Genomic DNA, 20,136 nt, shown 5'->3' on the forward strand with positions numbered 1-20,136 from the left:
CTGCTGGGATCAGTGGGGTCAAGGTTTGATTTTTTTGAGAGTGGAACGATTTAAGCTATTTTCCAGGCATCTGACTGAATTATCCCATAGAATACTATGGCCAATTGTTAACTTAGTATTTCAGGAAACAGGTGCAGTATTTTGGGAGGACAGTGGTCCACAGGGGCCCCTGATTTAGATGTTTTTACCACCTGAATGACCTGTTCTAATGTAGGTGGGGAAAAGGAGAGAGGTGAATTGGTAAGAAGAGAGTCTGTAACCGCTGTAGTGGTCTCGGGGATGGAATCCACGCGGTCCCTGAAGGACTGATACACCGTCTCAACTTTGTCCCTGAACGACTGTCCTAGTGTGTTGCAGAATTCAGCACTGCTTTCCATCCCAGTTTTCTCAGCTAATTTAGCTAATCGTTTAACTGTTGAAAAGAGCTCCTTGCTAGAATTTCTTGCCTGAAGTATTTGCTTTTTTCTTCCAATATCAGTTTCTTATAGTCTGCCAAAGATTTTGTGCATACTTAGGTTTTCTATGGGGTCGTTGTTTGCTCTCCATTCTCTTTCAGCCCTTCTACAGGTTTGTTTTTGTACTCTTAGCTTATCAGAGAACCACTCTCTCTGTCCAGCTATCACTACCCACACCTCCCCCATCATCCTCTCAATCCCCCAACACCTCCCTGCTCCCCACCGCCTCCACAATGCCAAACCCCCTCCCTAACAACATCCTCCCTCTTTAACCCTCCCATGTTGTGATCCGCTCCCCCCTCCCCGCACCCCTGCATGCCACCTACCAGCCCTCCACCGCCTCTCTTCGACAGACTCCTCACCCCCAGGACATAGCCGCCCCAACTCATAACCCCCTCCCTAATGACTTCCCCCCTCGCGAACCCTTCCCTGTTTCAATCCGCTCCCCCAGCCCCACACCTGCTCCCACTCATGACCCCTCCCTGCTCTCCACCGCCTCTTTGGGACAAACCCTACTCCCCCTGGACTTTCCCATCCGTAAGGGCACTTCTATCCCCTTTTCCCCTATCCTACCTCCCTCCTTGAACCCGGACCCCTCCTATCCCCTACGACACTCCACCAAATTCCCTTGATCCCTAATGACAGCCCACCTCCAATTCCCTTTCTCCTCCCTAGCATCCCTCCTCCCCCTCCAAACTGCCCCATAACGTCCATAGCCCCCCTTTCCCCGGCTCCTTCCTCCACAAACTTTACCCCCAATCATTACGCCACTACCACATCCCCCCTCACCCTCACACTCCCCCCGCTCATCTCCCCCTTTCCTCCCCTCTCCCTACCAGTCCACCTGCCATCCTGCCCATCCCATCCTCCCAATTCTGGTCCACATCCCACCCCCTCCCCTGGCCTTCCCAAATCCTCATACTAACACTGAACTCCCGTCGGCAAACCCTCCTGGAGTACCACTATCCCCTAGCGGTAATCCATCCCACCCTAACCAATCCGTCCCCTACTCCCCCTCCATTCCAATCACGCCCAACTCCCTCCTATCCATCCTCAACCAAGCACTTTGTAACATTGACTTCAATCTCTCTACCTTGGTGGATGAACTTACCCTACTCAGGAAAGACTTTAATCACGTCAAATCCGACAAACTCACAGCCAGCCCCACCTGGCCACCTGCTCCTTGCGCCAACCCTCGAAAACGTCCATACCTCAAACATTGGTCAACAACGCCTCTCCTACCCTGCTCCCACAGACCCCCTCGAACCTTGAATACCTACTCTGACCACGATCACTCCGTACTCTGCAACACTTACACTAACAAACCCTCGCCTAAAGATATGCCTCCCCCTCACTCCAAGATCCCTGTTATCCTGGGGATGAACAGAAGCCCCGACTATCCCAACTCCCACAGACCCCCCCCGCAACTCACCTCCGTTCAACTACTCCATGTCACTAGCAACAACCCTAAACCCCTCAACTGCATGCTTGTGAATTGCCGCTCGGCCGTCCGGCATGCAAACGAAATCTCTGAAACCGTTCTTAATGAAGATACCGACATCACATTCCTCACCGAAACCTGGCTCAAAGACCACTCCACGCCCATCCTTGACCTTCTCGCCCCCCCGGCTACTCTATTCTCAGAAAAGACAGACCTGTACGAATAGGTGGAGGACTAGCAATAATTTTTAAAACAGAACTTCAACTCTCCCCAATCACCAACAACGACTGTTCAACCTTTGAATACTTAGGAGCCGAACTTAAAATGAAAAGCTCCCCCCATTATGGCTTCATAATATCTATCACCCTCCTGGTGAATCCCTTCCTTTTGCCGAAGAACTTTCAGACCTTCTAACTAAATCTCTACTCTCCAACTCCAAAGATATCTTCCTAGGAGATCTTAACCTGCACTGGAATGAACCGGATGACCCCACAATCAACCTTCTCAATAACCTTCTTGCGATTAGTGACCTCAAGCAACTCTGCCACTCCCCTACCCACGCCAAATGAGCCATTCTTGATGCCATCATCACCAACCCTGACATGACATCCTTAACCAATATTATCCCTATCGACTGGTCTGACCACCATCTCATTCTGTTCACAATCTCCCCTCCAACCCCACCTGTTCCTATCAAAAACAACAAAACTATTATCATGAGCAGAAATCTTAAGCAAATCCCTCCCGGCACCCCTGAACTGAAACTCCAATCCCATCTCATCCTCACCCCCCCTCTTCAAATCCAAATGAACTCACGGAACACTTTAACAAAACTGTCGCAGAGGTCTTAGACGAGCTTGCCCCGCTGAAAAGTAAAACGCTAAAAAACAACCCCTCCAAATCATGGTTTACCCTCTACCTTAATAGAGAGAGACGCTCACTCAGATTAGCGGAAAGAACATGGAGACTAAACCCTACACCTGCCCACCTTGCTCTCCTTAGAACTGCCAGATCCTCTTACAAAAAACACTTCTTCTCTGAAAAAGCTTCTTTCTTCCGCCTTCAACGCTCACATGCCAAAAACAGACCCAGAGAACTGTTCAACATTTTTAGAAACCAAACCTCCCCTGCACCACCCAACCCAGTGGCCTCTATTAACAAGTGTGAAGAAATTGCCAGCTTTTTCGCCGAACAAATTGCCAAAATCGACCGTGCTTTCCTTAATACCCAACCCTCGTCCAACCCTCAACCCCCCCCCCAGGATACTACACCTAATCCCACGCCCTTGAAATCTCCCACATCACCCTCACCCATCCTCACCTCTCTTGCCCCCCCGGAACCCCCCCTACTATCACTCCGCTTAAAAACAACGCCTCTCGGCTTACTTTCCACTCCGTTTCTGAACGGGAAGTCTACAACATCCTATCACATCTCAAACCATCTGCACACACTAAAAACCCTCTCCCCTCCTCACTTGTCCAAGGTCTCAAACACATCATTGTCCCCTACTGGACCACCTCTCAACAGGGAAAGTTCCTCCCTCCCTTAAACTCTGACAAATCACCCCTATTCCCAAAAATCCTAAAGCCGATCCTACTGACCCCAACAACCTCCGCCCCATCTCCAACCTTCCCCTCCTCTCCAAAGCTCTCGAAAAGTGCGCCTTACTTCAACTGGACGAACACATTAACACATTCAACCTACTTGACCCCCTTCAATCTGGCTTCCGCAAATGTTGTAGCACGGAAACTGCGCTGCTCAACATAGTCGATGACATACACCTTGCCCTGGACAAGGGAGAGACTTACCTACTCATCTTTCTAGACCTCACCGCTGCTTTTGACACGGTGTACCACCCGACCTTACTCAATATACTTAAGGATTGCTTTGGCCTGAATGGCACTGTCCTTAACTGGTTCACCTCTCCTTCCAACACAGAACACAACAAATTAAAATTCAAAACTCCCTATCTTGCCCAACTCCTGTCTCCCTTGGTGTACCGCAAGGATCCATCCTCTCTCCTGCTCTGTTCAACCTCTTTATGGAACCCCTCACCTTGATACTCAAACAAGCCAAAATCAATTACCATCTGTACGCTGATGACAATCAACTGTACTATAAAGTAAAAACCCAATCTGACATCCTACACCTCAACTCAGCACTAACCAAGATCCAAACCTGGTTCCACAGCAACCATCTTAAACTCAACCCTAACAAAACTGAGATTATCCTCTTCTCGCCCAAGAATAACCCTCTCCCCATTCAATCATGGATTGCGGATCTCAATGCCCTTAACTGCCCTCTCTCCCTCGCAGAATCTGTCAAATCTCTTGGCATCACCATCAACAATAATCTTACTCTTAACTTCCACATTAAAAACACAGCAAAAAGTGCACTTTTCACACTCCGGCATCTCAAAGAAATCAAACCCTTTATTCCAGCTGAAGACCTCAAAGTTATTACCCAATCACTGGTCCTTTCCAAAATCAACTACGGAAATGCCCTTCTCTCTGGTACCCCCAAAATCCACCTTGCCCCCATCAAATCCGTCCCCAACCTCACAGCCAGACTCACTACAAACTGTAAGCGTTTCAACCACATCTCACCCGCCCTCAAGGCCCTCAAATGGCTCCCCATTGAAGGTAGATCCTCCTACAAAATTGCCTGTATCACACACAAAGCCCTCTATCGGAAGACTACATCCTACCTATCAACTAAACTGAAAAAAGCTGGCTGCACCCGAACTCTGAGAAGCACCAACTCATACCCCCTCTCCTCAAAAAAAGCTCCTCTCAATCCCGCTCCTTCTCTGGCAAGGCCCCAACTATCTGGAACAACCTCCCCAAAGACCTTCGCTGCAACCCCTCCTATGCCAACTTTAAAAGAAACCTTAAATTACACTTCCTCACTAAATATTGGGGAATGTAGCCCCCTGCTCTCCTCTCTGTATATTTGTTTCCTACATCGCTTTGCTGCTTTTTTGAGTCCTCCTTGCACACTGTAAAATAGCTATATAGTATGACATTTTTGTTTCTTGTAATTGACGTTCTGCGTATATGACTTGTAATCCTCACACTATGTACTCTAAATGGTTCCTCTAACTTGTATCTAACAAAAAATGGAACTTGTTTTGCTGCTTTCCTGTGTATTACCCCTGTTATGTAAAGCGCTCTGATACCCTTGGGTGGAGCTAGCGCTATATAAAACCTTAAAAATAAAGGTCTGGCTTTGTGCGGAGTAGGGTCGCTTGTAGAGTGAGGGGATTGATGTTAGCCCAGTCCCGGCAATTTACTGAGACTGGTGGCTTTGAAGATCTTGGAATGTATTGATCCGTGTTTATTGTAAACTGTATGGCTTTATGGTCTGACCACGGGACGGATAACACTCCAGAAACTTTAAGTTATGGATTTGAAGTAAAAAATACAGTCTATGGTGTGCCCTGCAATATGAGTATCGTGCCTGATGATCTGAGCCAAGGAAAAGCTGGCCTTCGTATCGACCAGTGAGGCTGTATCCTGATCCGCCTGTTTTTCTAGATGATAGTTGAAGTCTCCAACTGTGGTATATTCAGATGCATCTATACTGGATTCTAAAAAAGGGCTAATGGCACTCACAAAGGAGGTTCTTGCCCTAGGAGGCCTATATAAAAGAAGGCACTTTAGTGTATGGTTTTTACTTAGCGCAATCTGAAAGGATAGTGCTTCACAGTCTGGTTAACTTCCAGCTGAGGTTCCTGCAACTTGCAAACTGTCTCTAAAGATAATTGCTAGTCCCCCCGCACTTGTTTGCTCTGTCGGCTCTAATGATGTAATATTCTGCTGGGATTGCTAAAGCCAGATCAGGATCGGAGGATTTGTCCGCTCATGTTTCTGTAACAAATGCCAGATTGAGTTTATATGAGCCCATAATTTCTGCAAAATTAGTGTTATGTTTTGGCAGGGACCGTGTGTTGATCAGCATAGCGTAGAATACCTCACTAATTCCTTGTTGTGATTGTTTGTGCTGTGGGTTTGAAACATTCGCTTTAGTGAAGCTAAGATGCAATTTACAGTGCTGGCAATGCTTAGGCTCACTTTGCAGGTCTTTTAGAGTGCAGGGGGATTTTATATCAGCTTTATTAGAGTAGTTCCTCCCCTGAGTATTTAATCATAGATCTTGCTTCGATGTGAAAACGTACAGGAGTTCTGGTGCTTGGCGTGGTCCAGACACAGACGGGCGCAGATGGGCTTGCCTTTGGCGCGCCGACGGTGTGCTCAGTGTGCGCGCCCACTCTGGCATCAGGCTAAGTAGGAGGTGCAGCTGGAAAACTAGCCCGCGCACCACCTGGAATTACCTGTCTGCCCCGGAAGTGAGGGAGAATCAGAAGCCATTGGAACACGCCCTCTGCACAATCGCCACTAGCCGCGGTAGATCAGGGTTGGAACCGGGCCACTGATCTTCCAAGAATCCTTCCCACAAGTAAACCCAGCCGTGACTGAGATGGCCGGGGTAATTGCACAAAAGATAAGTAACCTGCAGCGTGGAGTTGGCTGAACAAGTAAATAGAGGCACCTTAAGGATCAGAGATAAAATCACCATTAAAATCAACAAGAACATAAGGCATAAGCAGCAGTAGAAAGTTCGCAGTTTGTAAGATAATAACAGCCGCATCAGCCTTACGGCAAATCAGTCTTAACCCTATGCCTCATGGGTACAGTCCAGCCCGAAATTCCAACCAGATCTTCCCTGGACCAGAAACAAGCATCCTGGGACCAGTTTTGAGGTAACATCCCTCATTTGCCAATCCAGTGGCAAAGTGAGCAAGGGCCCCACGTCTGGGCATACCCTGCAAAATTAGGGTGAACAAAGCAAACACAAGGAGATGATGCCCAGAGTGTTGAAACTTTTCAGACACTCACCCCTAGTCACAGATCTGGGTGAATCCATCATTGTTTTTTAGCTCACTTCGCCACCCCAGTTCAGACCCAGCAATATGCATAGCAGTCTTGACCCTGTGCCTCATGGGCACAGTCAGCCCAAACTGCCAAGCCAGGTCTTCCCTAGACCGGAAATAAGCATCCTGGGACCGGTTTTGGGGTAACATCCCTCATCAGCCAAGCCAGCTTGAATCCAGTGACAAAGTGAGCAAGAGACCCACGTCTGGGCATACCCTGCCAACTTAGAGCGAACAAAGCAAACACAAGGAGATGATGGAAGGAGTGCTGAAACGTTTCAGACACTTACCCCCAGTCATAGATCTGAGTTGAATCCATCATCATTCTTTAGCTCACTCTGCCACCCCAGTTCTGACCAAGCTATATGCAAATCAGTCTTGACCCTGTGCCTCATGGGTATAGTCCAGCCCGAACTTCCAAGCCAGGTCTTCCGTGGACCGGAATCAAGCATCCTGGGACCAGTTTCTGGGTAACACCCCTCATCAGCCAAGCTAGCTTGAATCCAGTGAGCCGGGTATGCCCTGATGTGGGTCCTGGGCTCACTGTGCTACTGGATTCATGCTAGCTTGGCTGATATGAGGTTATACCCCAAAACTGGTCCCAGGATGCGTGCTTCTGGTCCAGGGAAGACCAGGCTTGGCAGTTCTGGCTGGACTGTTCCCATGAGGCACAGGGTCAAGACTGATTTGCATATGGCTGGGTCTAAACTTGGATGGCATGGTGAGCAAGAGAATGATGGATTTAACCCAGATCTCAAGACTGGGGGTGAATGATTGATTTGCTCTGCATTCTGTCCATCATTTGTGTGTCTTTTGCTTTCTCGCCTTTAAGTGCGTGGGGTATGCCCAGATATGGGTCCTGGGCTCACTGTGCCACTGGATTCAAGCTAGCCTGGCTAATGAGGGATGATGCCCGAAACCGGTCCCTGCATGCTTGCTTCTGGTCCAGGGAGGACCTGGCCTGGCAGTTCAGGATGGACTGTTCCCATAAGGGACAGGGTCAAGACTGATTTGCCTATGGCTGGGTCTAAACCTAGGTGGCATGGTGAGCAAAAGAATGATTCATTTAACCCGGATCTCAAGAATGGGGGAGAATATTTGATTTGTTCTGGATTCTAGCCATCATCTGTGTGCCTTTTGTTGGCTTCTAGAAAGGGCAGAGGAGCTCTGCTTAGGGGTAGGAAGATTCTGCCATTATGGTTTTAGGTAGAGAGTGGCACTGTGAGATTGTTTACAGTGTGGCACACAGGAACTGCTGCAAAAGTAGGAAAGGGTTACACATGAAAAAACTTTCACTATTGATTAGGGAAGGGCTTAGAGTCAACCCCCCACAAGCTAGTGCCATGCATAAATGTGACATCCCTGGACACCCTCATCAAAACCCTGCTGGACTTGTGGAAGACAGAAGAAGTTGAGGGGCGATCCGGAGGAGGGGCTAGCGGTGTGCGCTCCATTGATGACTAAACACAATATGGCTCCCTTGAGCTTTGGGCCGACGGGCTCCTGGACGACGCACCTGCGTGCCGGTTCGGTCATCGAGGCCATTGACGGTTGTTTGGTGGCCTTCTCTTCCACCCCTAACAATTTTCTCTACTGATGAGGGAAGTTATCCCGAAACCCCAGCCATGTCTCGGGCGATATCCAAAAACCCGGGACATGTATTGGGTCTAGAGATCATCAGTTCAACAAGTACCTACTTGCACCCACATGGGTGAACCACTCAAGAACTCCATGTACCAGAGTCCCTAGGGGCGATCCGGAGGAGGGGCTAGCGGTGTGCGGTCCATTGCGATGGTTTCTATCAAAGCTACAAGAACCCCATTCTCCTGAAAGCCCCCAGCTGACCAGGTTCACCAGGGCCTGCCCTGGACCCTGCTGAAGGCTTATGTTGGAGTGAGTCCTGCCTCACGAGCGCTGCTCCTGAGGTCCTCAAACCCTTGGCTGGCAACAGGGTGTACTATTCCTGTCCATACCTAAAACTTTACCTTTAAAAACTCTTTGCTAAATCTTTGCTTGGAGAACCGTAGATGGACTGGTACCAACCTGCCAGATGGCCCACAAAGCGTGCATTGCCCTTAGGGTTGACTTTGCCGTAGCTCCCGATATGTTCTTCCCTGCAGCAGCAAATCCATTTCTGTTGGACTGATGCCAGCCGACACCTGATGACGTCAAACCCTCCTTGGCTACAGCCAGCAGCTTCGGCCTCCTGAGTAAATCCTACTTCCAGATAAAGTCCAAGTCTGAAAGTAGAAAGCTTTTCTGAGCCATACACCGAGCAGCATCCTATCAACGTAGTCAACTTCCTGGATGAGAAATCCAGACTTTTCCCTCCTTTGTTAACGGTTTCCCTGAATCTTGACCTTCCTCAACGCATGCTTCACAAGTTGGCCTTCAGATCCAGCCTACAGACTTGCCACGCTGATCACTTTCCCTTCTCTGAAATCTTCTAAATGTGAGGGTAACTCTGACTGGGACACCAGACTCTTCTCATGGTTGGCATTAAACGTCACACTAGTCCAAGTCCTAATTGGATTTTTGTCATTTTGGTGTAATTGTGTTCACTAAATTACTGTAATCTTTACTTGACCTAACTGGAAACAATATTACTTGTGGCGGACTAGTATCATCCCCAACTAATGATCTACTTGCTCACCTCATGCCAGAAGAGTCAACGGTTGAGCAGACACAGAGACACAGGGTGGGTACTGATGAAACCTTCAACTCCTCATATATGGCCATGGCCCTGGAAGTGAAGCTCCGGTGATAAAACTCATGGCCTCTATACTTGCTGCCTGGCCTAAGATCTGGTTGTCCTGCCAACAACACTGGTTTTGAGGTGGAAGGCAGGATCTACATTGTGGTGGTGACAGGGCCTTGGAATGCTGTGGCCCCCCTCGGCCCAGACAGGGGCTGGCAGTGGTCTACCTGACACTCCCAGCAGCTGCCCAATGATCTCCACATGTATAGAATAAAATTAAACGTATTTAAATATATTTTAATAAATATCAATGTTAAGTTAAACAGGGTTAAAATCATATATATTTCAATTATAAATGTGTTTTATTTTTAATTTTATTTATTTTATTTATTTATTTGCGGGTTTATAACCCGCTTGAATCCACTCCCGGAGGAGTATCTCTGCACCCAGTAAAACACCAGTAGCAATAGGGGGAAACTGCCAATCCAATAAAGAAATCCTAACCAGAAAAATTCAGAGCAGGACTAAGCCCGGAATAGAAAAGTGTTCAACCTTTTTCTAAAGGTCAAATGATCTGTACACTGCCTTAGCGGAAGAGGGAGCTTATTCCATAGTGTAGGGCCGACCACTGATAGGGCCTTACCACCCTGCCTGACCCTTCTGATCATGGGCACACGGAGGAGCAGCTGGTTGCTTGACCTGAGGGTACGGGTAGGGACATACGGGACCAGTTTATCTGCCAGATAGGAGGGTTCAAGTCCATGTAGACCCTTATGGACCACACAACAGATCTTAAATTTCACTCTTTGGCGGACAGACAGCCAGTGGAGGTTTTCCAAAAGGGGTTTGGAGGGGGATCTGGGCGGTGCATTAAGGACCAGTCTAGCAGCGGTGTTCTGCACCACTTGAAGTCTATCCAATACTTCTTCATTGGCTGATGCCAATAGTCCTTGCAATAGTCAAGTCGACTAAGCACTAAGGCCTGTACCAGTGTTTTTCTGGTGGAGTCGGGGAGTAATGGGAATACTTTACGGAGGTGCCCTATCACATGGAAACAGGATCTTACTATAACATTTCCATGCTGTTTTAAAGATAATTCCTGATCTAGGAGTACCCCAAGATTCTTCCCCACTTGTTTTGGTTCGGGAACCAGGCCTAAATCTGACGGCCACCAGTCTGGTGCCCATAACATCTTTGCCTCTCCAAAAAGCATGACCTATGTCTTCCCAACATTACATTGAAGAAAGTTAGAGGACATCCACTGGGAGACTGCCTTCATACCATCGGAGAAAGAATGTTTAACCTCCGGAGTAAGGGATTTGAACGGAAGCAGAAGCTGAGTATCGTCAGCCTATGACACCGGGCTGAAACCAAAAGCTCTCATGATCCTGGCCAAGGGGGCCACATAGATGTTGAAAAGAGTAGGGCTCAAACATGAGCCCTGTGGTACCCCTTGGTGATCTTAACCTCTGCTGATCGATACGCACCCATGTTTACACATTGTGTGCGTTCAGAAAGAAAGCTCCTCAGCCATGCCAGTGCCATCTTCTTCAGCCCAATCTCTTCTAAGCGTCCAATCAAGATGTTATGTGATATAGTATCGAACGCTGCTGATAAATCCAATAGCACCAGGACTACAGAAACACCCTTGTCCTGGTACATAATAAATAACCCAATTTATTTATTTAACTATTTTAAATAATTTAGTTTAATTTGATGTTATTTCCTAGGGTTTTTTTTAAGCCCCTACCGCCATTATTTTCTGTGAGAGGGGGTTGCAGTGCCAGTGGTTGGCCACTTGGAAATTTGGTTCAATCCACTTTTTCAGGTGATGGAGATGTATAAGACTATGTTTTTGAGTAACTTCACGCATAGGGTTTTTGAAAAGACAAAAGTAGTAAAGTTACTCAAAAGTGTAAGAGTAAAGTACAAATTTAAATTACTCACAAGTGTAAGTTATCTTTGTGAATAGCCCAGAAAGTTTTTAAAGTTGATATTTGTGTTCTTGATATTTTTTTACAATACTTTTGCTGCTGATTTTTTTGTCATGCATCGCGATTCCCTCCTGCCCCGCCCCCTGCTAAGCACTCCTCCCAGGACCTTCCTAATGGAGGCTGTAACTCAACCCCTTTGAGCAGGACTTGTTACCATGTCCCCCTGCCGCTTGACTCTGCTTTGCCTGGCAGCTATTTTTGCCTGATTCCTGTCTCATTCTGCTGTTTGCTCTTTGTTTTTCTCCTTAGCCTTCTGTTTTCCCACTGTGCGCCATTTTCTCACTACGCCGATCCTACTGCTGTTTTTCATCTCGATTCCCACCTGCCCCGTGTCCCCCCTTCTCCTAGGACCTACTTAATAGAGGCTGCAACTCGACCCCATTGAGCAGGCCCCCTGCCAACTGTGCCTGCTACTGTTTGACTCTTCTTGCCTTGTCGGGCTGCTATTCTTGCCTGATTCCTGCCTGATTGTGCTGTTTGCTGTTTGTTTTCCTCCTTAAGTACAGCCTTTTGTTTTCCCTCTGTGTGCTGTTTTTTCTCTCACTTCACTACTCCTTCCCACAAGTTTACAACACAAACCCGCCTGCCTCACCCCCACCCAGCGCCTCTCCCTCCACTCAGGACCTACTGTGCCATCCATGCCTGGACCGCGCCCAGTGCCAGGAACCCTGGCTCTTCAACCACCCGAAGATACATCACCACTGAACACCGAGCACTCTGCAAAAGCAACTGCTGCCACACTTCTCCAAGTTCAACTGTAGGACCCTTCGCTTGCAGGTATTGTCTGTTCTCCTGCAGCACCGAAGCACCTGTACGCATAACAACCATGACCGTGCTAACCACGCCAACCTAAACAGCTTCAGAACAACTTCTCTCTGCCTCCTGCTCAATTCACAATTATTCTGCAAGCACACCACAGAGATCTGGGACACCATTGCCTGCCTTACCCTGACACCGTCTTCCTCACTGAAACCTGGTTCGACTCTGCAGCAGCTCCAGACAACACCCTGGCAACACCAGACAACTACAAGATAGCACACTGGGACTGCTTCAACAAACTCGGAGTTCGAAGCGCCATTATCCACACAAAAAAATCATCCACTGCACCACTGTCGCAAATGATAAAACCAGATCATGAAACACCTCAATTTCCAATGGCAAAACCACTTCAGAGGCACCCTTACATACAAACCTCTAGGACCATGCCCCAGTTTCTGCATCACCGTCCCCAAATTCTTTGTGCCGCTCGCGGTAGACTCCAAACATGACATTTTCCTCGAAACCCCCAATTTTCACCTTGGCGACCTCAACAATGCCAACACCCTACAATCTCCTCGAAAGCAATAACAACATTAGCCTCACCCAAATAACCACCGACCCAACACACTCCTCAGGACATACGCTTTACCCCATTGTCACAGCCAGCAACAGTCAAATACAGCCATGTCACCAAGCTCACCTGGACAGACCACGCCATTGTGCACTTCACCATTACAGGATCCACTGCCTAGCAAAACACCACAGCTGGAACAAAGTAGCAGAGAGCCAGTGGACCTTTGCCCTCAGCACATCCCGCCGTACCACCACACCCAACCTAGAACTGGCTGTCAAGAACTTCTCTGCCTGGATCACCACCAGTGCCGACAGAGTCACTCCTGTCAACCACACTAATCTCAAGAGACCAACCAAACAAGCCAGTTGGTATGCCACAGAACTGGAAATCACAAAAGGCAACCGCAAGTGACATACCAGCAAGGATGCCACAGACCGAGCCACCTTCAAGTTGTCCCTTAATCAATATCACCAACTACTGGAAAAGACAAAACATGACACCCTGCCCAGCTGCATCAAAAATAGCTCCAACCATAGCAGTAACTCTTCAACATTGTCAGAGTTCACTAACCCCTCAGCCATGGAAAACACCACCACCCGTTCTCAGGAAGTCTGCTAATCCCGGGTGGGCTTCTTCAATGACAATATATCCATCACTTACAAAAACCTAGAACTCCAACACACCGCTAACGACAGCCTCAGTTTCCTTGCTCCCATGGGTACTAGCCTGATGCGGTCTCCATCTACCTGGTCTTCACCTGGGACCAACTCGCCACACAGAACACCACAGATATCATGAACTCTGTCCACTCAGGAGCACCCATGGAGCACTGTCCCCTTCACATTTTCAACCTCATGAGCATGATAATCAGCAGCGAGCTCACTGCCATCTTCAAGTCATCTATAACCACAGCCTCTTTCCTTGAAGTATGGAAACATGCAGAAGCCACAACCCTCCTCAAGAAACCTTCAGCCGACCCCAATGATCTCAAGAACTACTGCCTCATCTAGCTGCCCCTCTTTCCCACCAAAGTCCTCTAAAAGGCCATCAAGAGCCAACTCAAGCAGCACCCAGAGTTCAAAGACCTTCTGGACTCCTCCCAATCTGAATTATGCACCAACCACAGCACTGAAACTGACCTGATCGCTGCCACTACGACATCGGAACCCTCCTTGACCCGGGAGAAACGGCGGCCCTGATCCTCATTGACCCCTCAACAGCATTCAAGAAGGAGTTCACACAGAGTATGCAATTTGTACGCCATCATTATACATCAGTAGGATGACGCATGTACATAGTACGAGTAAGAATAAAAGAAATCCAATTCAACCACCCCCTCCCCACCCACATGGACACCCCTATTGTGCTTGGAGGAGGTAGCTATGGTATGGATCGAGGGCAGTAGCCAGCAATTTCTAGCCTCACCCATTTTAAATTTAAGGTATTTATCACCTGAGCAGAACCATCCTCAAATACCCATAGCCATCTCCAAATTAGGAATCAGGGCTCAAAAACATGCTATTAAGGTGCTTGACCTCATCTCTGAGAACAATTGCGAACTATTAAATCTATCTGAGACATGCTTCAGTATTGGATTTCCTGCAATGCACTCTCTCTAAATTTACACCATGTACTCTAGGTACATACACAATTGGGAATTGGTTCACCTTGTCAGCCCCTGTAGAAGTGTACCCTAGGTACTCAGGGCATAGGTGCAACCCAGGCCTACCAGGGGCTGCAGCATGTATTATGCCACCCCTGGCTGGCCACTCAAACTGACACAACTGGCTGATCACACAGCTGGGGCAAGGTCGTGTAATCACCCCTTGCTTAGGTATAGTATTCCTATATCTACCCTTAAATATAGACACACAGTAACCTATAAGTCACTCCTATGGCAGGCCTTAACAATCCTGGAGGCAGAGTGCTTGGTTATGTGTGAGATGGTGCTCTAGCATGAGCTGAGCCTGTCTGCAGCTTTCGGGACCATGTCCTTATAGCTGTTCTATGATATCGCCATACCATATACTCTTAAGTACATTATAATCCTCGCGGTTGAATGCTAACTTTGGTTTGGCTTTATCTAAACATGTCGAGTAAGGTGTCATACGCTTTGGAATACTACACCCTCGCCAATTCTTGCGACGGGGGTAGCATTCCACCCTTCTAGAGGGAGAAGACATCTTAGTTCCTACTATCCCAGTTTAAATTAACCAGAGCCCCAGCTTCACAAAATGGACGCTGCTGCCCCGACACAAGTCTGACCTCCTGCTGCTGGGAGTCCTTCCAGTCACGGAGGTTTGGACAATAGGTTTCCTGCCTGGAGAGGTGCAAGCACCACCCCATTCAGGATTTTGTGTATTGGTCAGGGAGGGCTGAATAGAAACAGACGCTGCCTGAGGCACACTAGGTGCTTCATGCATACCCCAGTTCAAACCAGTTGCTGGGGCACTCCAGCCCCAGCTCTGGCGTGAAACTGAACAAAGGATAGGGGGTGTAACCACCACCCTTTCTGGTCCCACCCATAGGAGGGACCTAGTGAGTAAACCAGCCCCCTTTAGTTTTATAAAGGTAGGAGCTGACCCAGGAGACTTTAGATTTATCCTGATATCGACTTGAAACAAAACTCTGGACCCTTCGACATTCACCTGAGCTGAAGACTGAAGAATCTCCCTTGTGGCCAAGGAGTGACCACCCTGGGCAACCAGGCACCCTCCAGAAACTCGACGGCTTGCTTTGTCCCTGTTCCCGCCGGAACCCGAGCACAGAGCCTGACAAGACCTCAACTCCCGGACCTCTCTGACCCCACTGCACGACTCCAGCACAGCTGAGCCCCGTGGAAGGAGTCGGAACTCGTGGAACCAGGCATCTTGGAAAGCCTGCAACTTGCTAACAGCGCAGCTCCTGAGGCATCCTCGAAGCTGTGCCCTGGGGACTGAGACACCCCGACACGAGCCCTCCACACTCCACGAGATTTGCGTGGGGCCCTTCTGCTTGTGTTCTGCTCGACACATTGTCCCGGTTGCTGGCCAGTTGGCTAGTAGCCCTGTGACGATGATCCTTTGAAAATCCATCGCTGGTCTGGTTGCTTCAGACTGGCACTTGCTTTCCTGAAAAGGCGAAGTACCTCAGACCCTCCTGGTCTGCACCAGAAGCTCTTTGTGTATTCTGCATGGGTTGCCTTTGCTTAGGCTTGTTGGCTCCGATCTTGAAGTCGACCCCTCCATCTGCGAGAACCTTCGTGGGACAGCTCCACTCCAGCACCTGGTCATCCTCAACGCCTCCTGGTCCGCGTGGCTGCAAAGACAAGCTTCACGACAGCACTTGATTGCTCCTCGACGACGTCTGGTTCCTTCCTGGTTCCACCCGGTCACTGGCTAGTGACCTAGACTCTGCCGCCTCTGCTTTCAGGTCTTCTTCATCTCCGATCCACCCTTGGATCCACCCGCACATCTACCTCCTGGTCGCCTGCAGCATCTTTCTTCAAGGCTCCATTGGAATCAACGTTGAAACCGACACACTTTGACACCTATGCACCCGCAGCCCGTGGGTGAGCCGACACACTTTGACACCTATGCACCCGCAGCCCGTAGGTGAGGTAACGCGAGTACTTCGGTGCTCCAGTAGGGATTGACTATCCTACTGTCCAGATTTAATAGTTGTTTCCTCCTAGCTAGACCGGAAGTGTCCTAAATCTTCATTTACTTACCTTCTAAGTTCCCATTGACTTTCTATTGACTCTCGCGTGAGTGTACTGACACTGCACGCGCCGCCTCTGGGCCTCCTACTCCTAACCTAAGGGTCAGATAGTGTAGCCCCAGCGATTCCCTGGGCCTTCTCCTTTCACAAGTCGTGGTTCTTATACCTCTTACTTAGTATATGGTTTTACGTGCCCCTAGGGCCTAACTGTAAATTGTGCTATTTAAAGTATTTCTAAGAGTAACTTGTTATGTGCTTTTGCCTCTGACCTCATAAAGAGTTCAGAGGACTGTGTTAGTAAATAAATACATATATATTTTATATATATCCTATGTGGTGTCCTTTCATTTGATATTCAAGGGGTTACATATGGTAAAACAGCTGGCTTTACACGCCCTCAAGAGTCTTTTAGCCTAAGACTGTTCAGTCCACGCTACCACTAGGATAGCTGGTCTATAAGATTGACTTACAACCATCACCATAAGGGTTGTTTGGACTGGTGCAAGGTGTTCACTAGAATAGTGAACATCATATACCAGGCCAACTTCTCACATTGGGTATAGAATGAAACCAGCAGAGAAAAGACTTCCTTAGTTCACTCCCTGAAGGGTTCCAAGACCCATGCAGGAAGTGGAGAGAGAGAGAAGACACTTCAGAGCCAGGAGGCCACCGGAATTGTGGGCCCAGCCATGCTCCTGGAGGAGTGTGGCTTCACCAGGGGTGTATAATACTCTGGTGGTCCTGGTCTTCCTGTTACCTGAAAAACAAAGAAAGATTAACAATTTAGAAAGAACCTTAATTGAAATGATTGTTTAATGCCCATATCCTCAAAAAGTCAGCAAAGCAAAAATCATTGCTAGTTGATTTTTTATTATTTTTATTCTGCTTTATTACAAGGACAAAGGGAACAAGGACCAATATGTCCAGAACTAGTGACCACCAGGGGGCATCCAATGTTAATCCAAAACTTCAGTTGCATTGTTTTGAAAGCCCTTTGTATGTGTCATCTGTAGTCAAAGCTTGTGGTACTGGCAGTCATCAAAGGGACAACTGCTGATACCAGCCCACCATCTAGACATAGATGATAATAATAATTAGCCACTTGTGTAATTGTTGTTTTTGAGAAAAGACTCCCAACATTCTATGGGGAACTACATCACTAAAAAGTTGAAACATTGATATGAAATTAAACAAACTAGCAAATATTAATGTACATTATACCTGTGAATCTACTGATAGCAGCTGATTGTTCTGTAGGATGAGCCAAAGTTGCATTGACATTGTCATCAAAGCCAATGGCTGAAGGGCCCTGACTCATTGCTCACCATATATAGGTTGTCTTGTGGGCTGATCCAAAGTCTAAATAACACATCAAGCAACCAACATTAGAAAGGGACTGACTCAAAGCATTAGTTTCTATTTTCTATTGGTATGTACATCAAGAAATACAGCTGAAATTCAGACCTAAAATACTTTCTAGGAACAATGTTGATTCTAGCTACACAAAGAATACTGGAGACCAAATCTTTCAACTCAAATCTTTTCCTTTCTATGTACACAGTTTGCAGCTGTAAAACATTATCTCAGAGAGCCATATCATAATTAAAAGTTCCCAGTTCTAAACAGATCATAACTTTTTGATGATTTGCTTGCTGAACACAATATTCTTTCCTTCTTATTCTAGATATGGAAAACTGTGTAAGATGTCCAGAAGATCAGTGGCCAAATCAGAGGAAAGATGCCTGTGTACCAAGGACCATAGAGGTGTTGTCCTATGAAGATCCACTGGGTGGAGCTTTAGCCTCCATTGTTGTTCTGTTATTTATAGTAGGAATTGGAGTTCTGGGAATCTTTGTAAAACACCATCACACAGCTCTAGTGAAGGCCAACAACAGGAACCTAAGCTACATCCTCCTCATTTCTCTTATATGTTCTTTCCTATGTTGTTTACTATTCATTAGTCCACCTGTAAAAGTGACCTGCCTACTCCGACAAACAAGCTTCTCAGTAACTTTTGCAATTGCAGTTTCCACTATTCTGGCAAAGACTGTGACTGTCCTAATAGCCTTTAATGCCACAAAGCCTGGCAGCAAGTTCAGAAAGTGGGCTGGGCAAAAACTTACCTACTCTCTAGTTATTGTTCCATCTTTAGGTGAAGTTGTTATATGCGTTGTGTGGCTCATCTTCATTCCACCCTTTCCAGATGTTGACACCTCTGAAATGGGAAAGATCATTTTTAAGTGCAATGATGGGTCTGAAGTGGCACTGTACCTTGGTATTGGCTACATTGGATGTTTGGCTCTTGTAAGTTTTGTTCTGGCTTTCTTTGCCCGGAGGTTGCCAGATGGTTTCAACGAGGCTCAGCTCATCACTTTCAGTATGATGGTTTTCTGCTGTGTGTGGGTTTCCTTCATCCCAGCCTACCTCAGCACCAAGGGCAAATACATGGTTGCAGTTGAAGTGTTCGCTATCTTGGCCTCCAGTGCTGGACTGCTGGGCTGTATATTCATCCCCAAGTGCTACATACTTTTATTAAGACCTGATCTCAACACTAAAGAGGCTCTAATTGGAAAACCAATGCTTAGTGAAAAATGCACGCAGTGACACCTATTTGTACATCGTAAACTAGAGTATATCATTGAAGTTTCAACTCCTTATCCTGACATGTTAAATTCCGATCAGCATCAAAAACAGCAGCTAAACTGTGATATTCGATAAATACACTTATGAATCGCCCTCTTCACACTGTCCTTCAAAAATTATTATTTGTCTCTACATTCTTCTGTTAACAATATTATTTATTTCCTTATTCACTCATATTACTCTCTATAACATAGAGTCATAGATCACGTCACGCTTGACGGGATCGCTGACTCTAGAAATCCATGTTGCAGCTTACTGACGAGGCACACTAGGCCTGAAGTGCTTAAAGGTTGACTAAAGTCCTTAGCAGGGGGCATGTCCTACTGGTAGGTTGGCCTTAACTGTTGTATTTGGTGGAGTAAATCTGTTGTAAGGGATGGGAAGTGGGTGTTCAAAGGTGTGGTTTGCCTTGAAAGTTTGGCAACGCCCACAAATATCTGTATTTGTGGGCATCTACAAATGTTTACCTGACCCCTTTCTACCCTAGAAATTGTCAAAAATGTACTCGAGCAAGTCCCTTTCTAGGATAGAAAAGAGAATGTGGACCACTTCTAGATTTGCTGGGGGTGTGGTGCAAACAACCTTCTCTAGAGGGAAACATGTTCTCCCCATGGGAACAAATGTGGCCCACATGCCTTCTAGAATTCCGCACAGCTGTAATACCAGCCTGCTGGCACTGTCACGTCATTCCCAGTAGCATACCTGAACACTTCGTCTACCATGGATTTCCAGGTGGACTATTAGGAATGTTGGTGAATTTAAAAAAAGGAAGTAAAATTACATTCAGATAGAGATTTCAATCCCCATTTGTACTTTAATTATTTTTGTAGCTAGGGCACCAAATGTTTAAAAAGATCTTACTTATGCATTTCTAGTCATAATTTTTGTGTCTCCTCTTATGTTTTTGTTGCACTCCGCTTCTCTCAAATACTAGGAAACT

At 47.2% G+C, this 20,136-nt stretch overlaps 1 protein-coding gene across 1 annotated transcript in view; it reads left to right on the forward strand.

The window, feature by feature from the left end:
- The window catches only part of LOC144763979 (vomeronasal type-2 receptor 26-like), a 29,985-nt gene extending 10,828 nt beyond the window's left edge, over positions 1 to 19,157 (forward strand). The window contains exon 2 of the mRNA XM_078650085.1: positions 18,238 to 19,157. Within this exon, the coding sequence (XP_078506211.1) occupies positions 18,238 to 19,157 (920 nt within the window). The remainder of the gene's footprint in view (positions 1 to 18,237) is intronic.
- The last annotated feature ends 979 nt before the right edge of the window (positions 19,158 to 20,136 follow it).

This window comes from Lissotriton helveticus, chromosome 1_1 (genome assembly GCF_964261635.1).
Source record: "Lissotriton helveticus chromosome 1_1, aLisHel1.1, whole genome shotgun sequence".
Taxonomy (NCBI): Eukaryota; Metazoa; Chordata; class Amphibia; order Caudata; family Salamandridae; genus Lissotriton; species Lissotriton helveticus.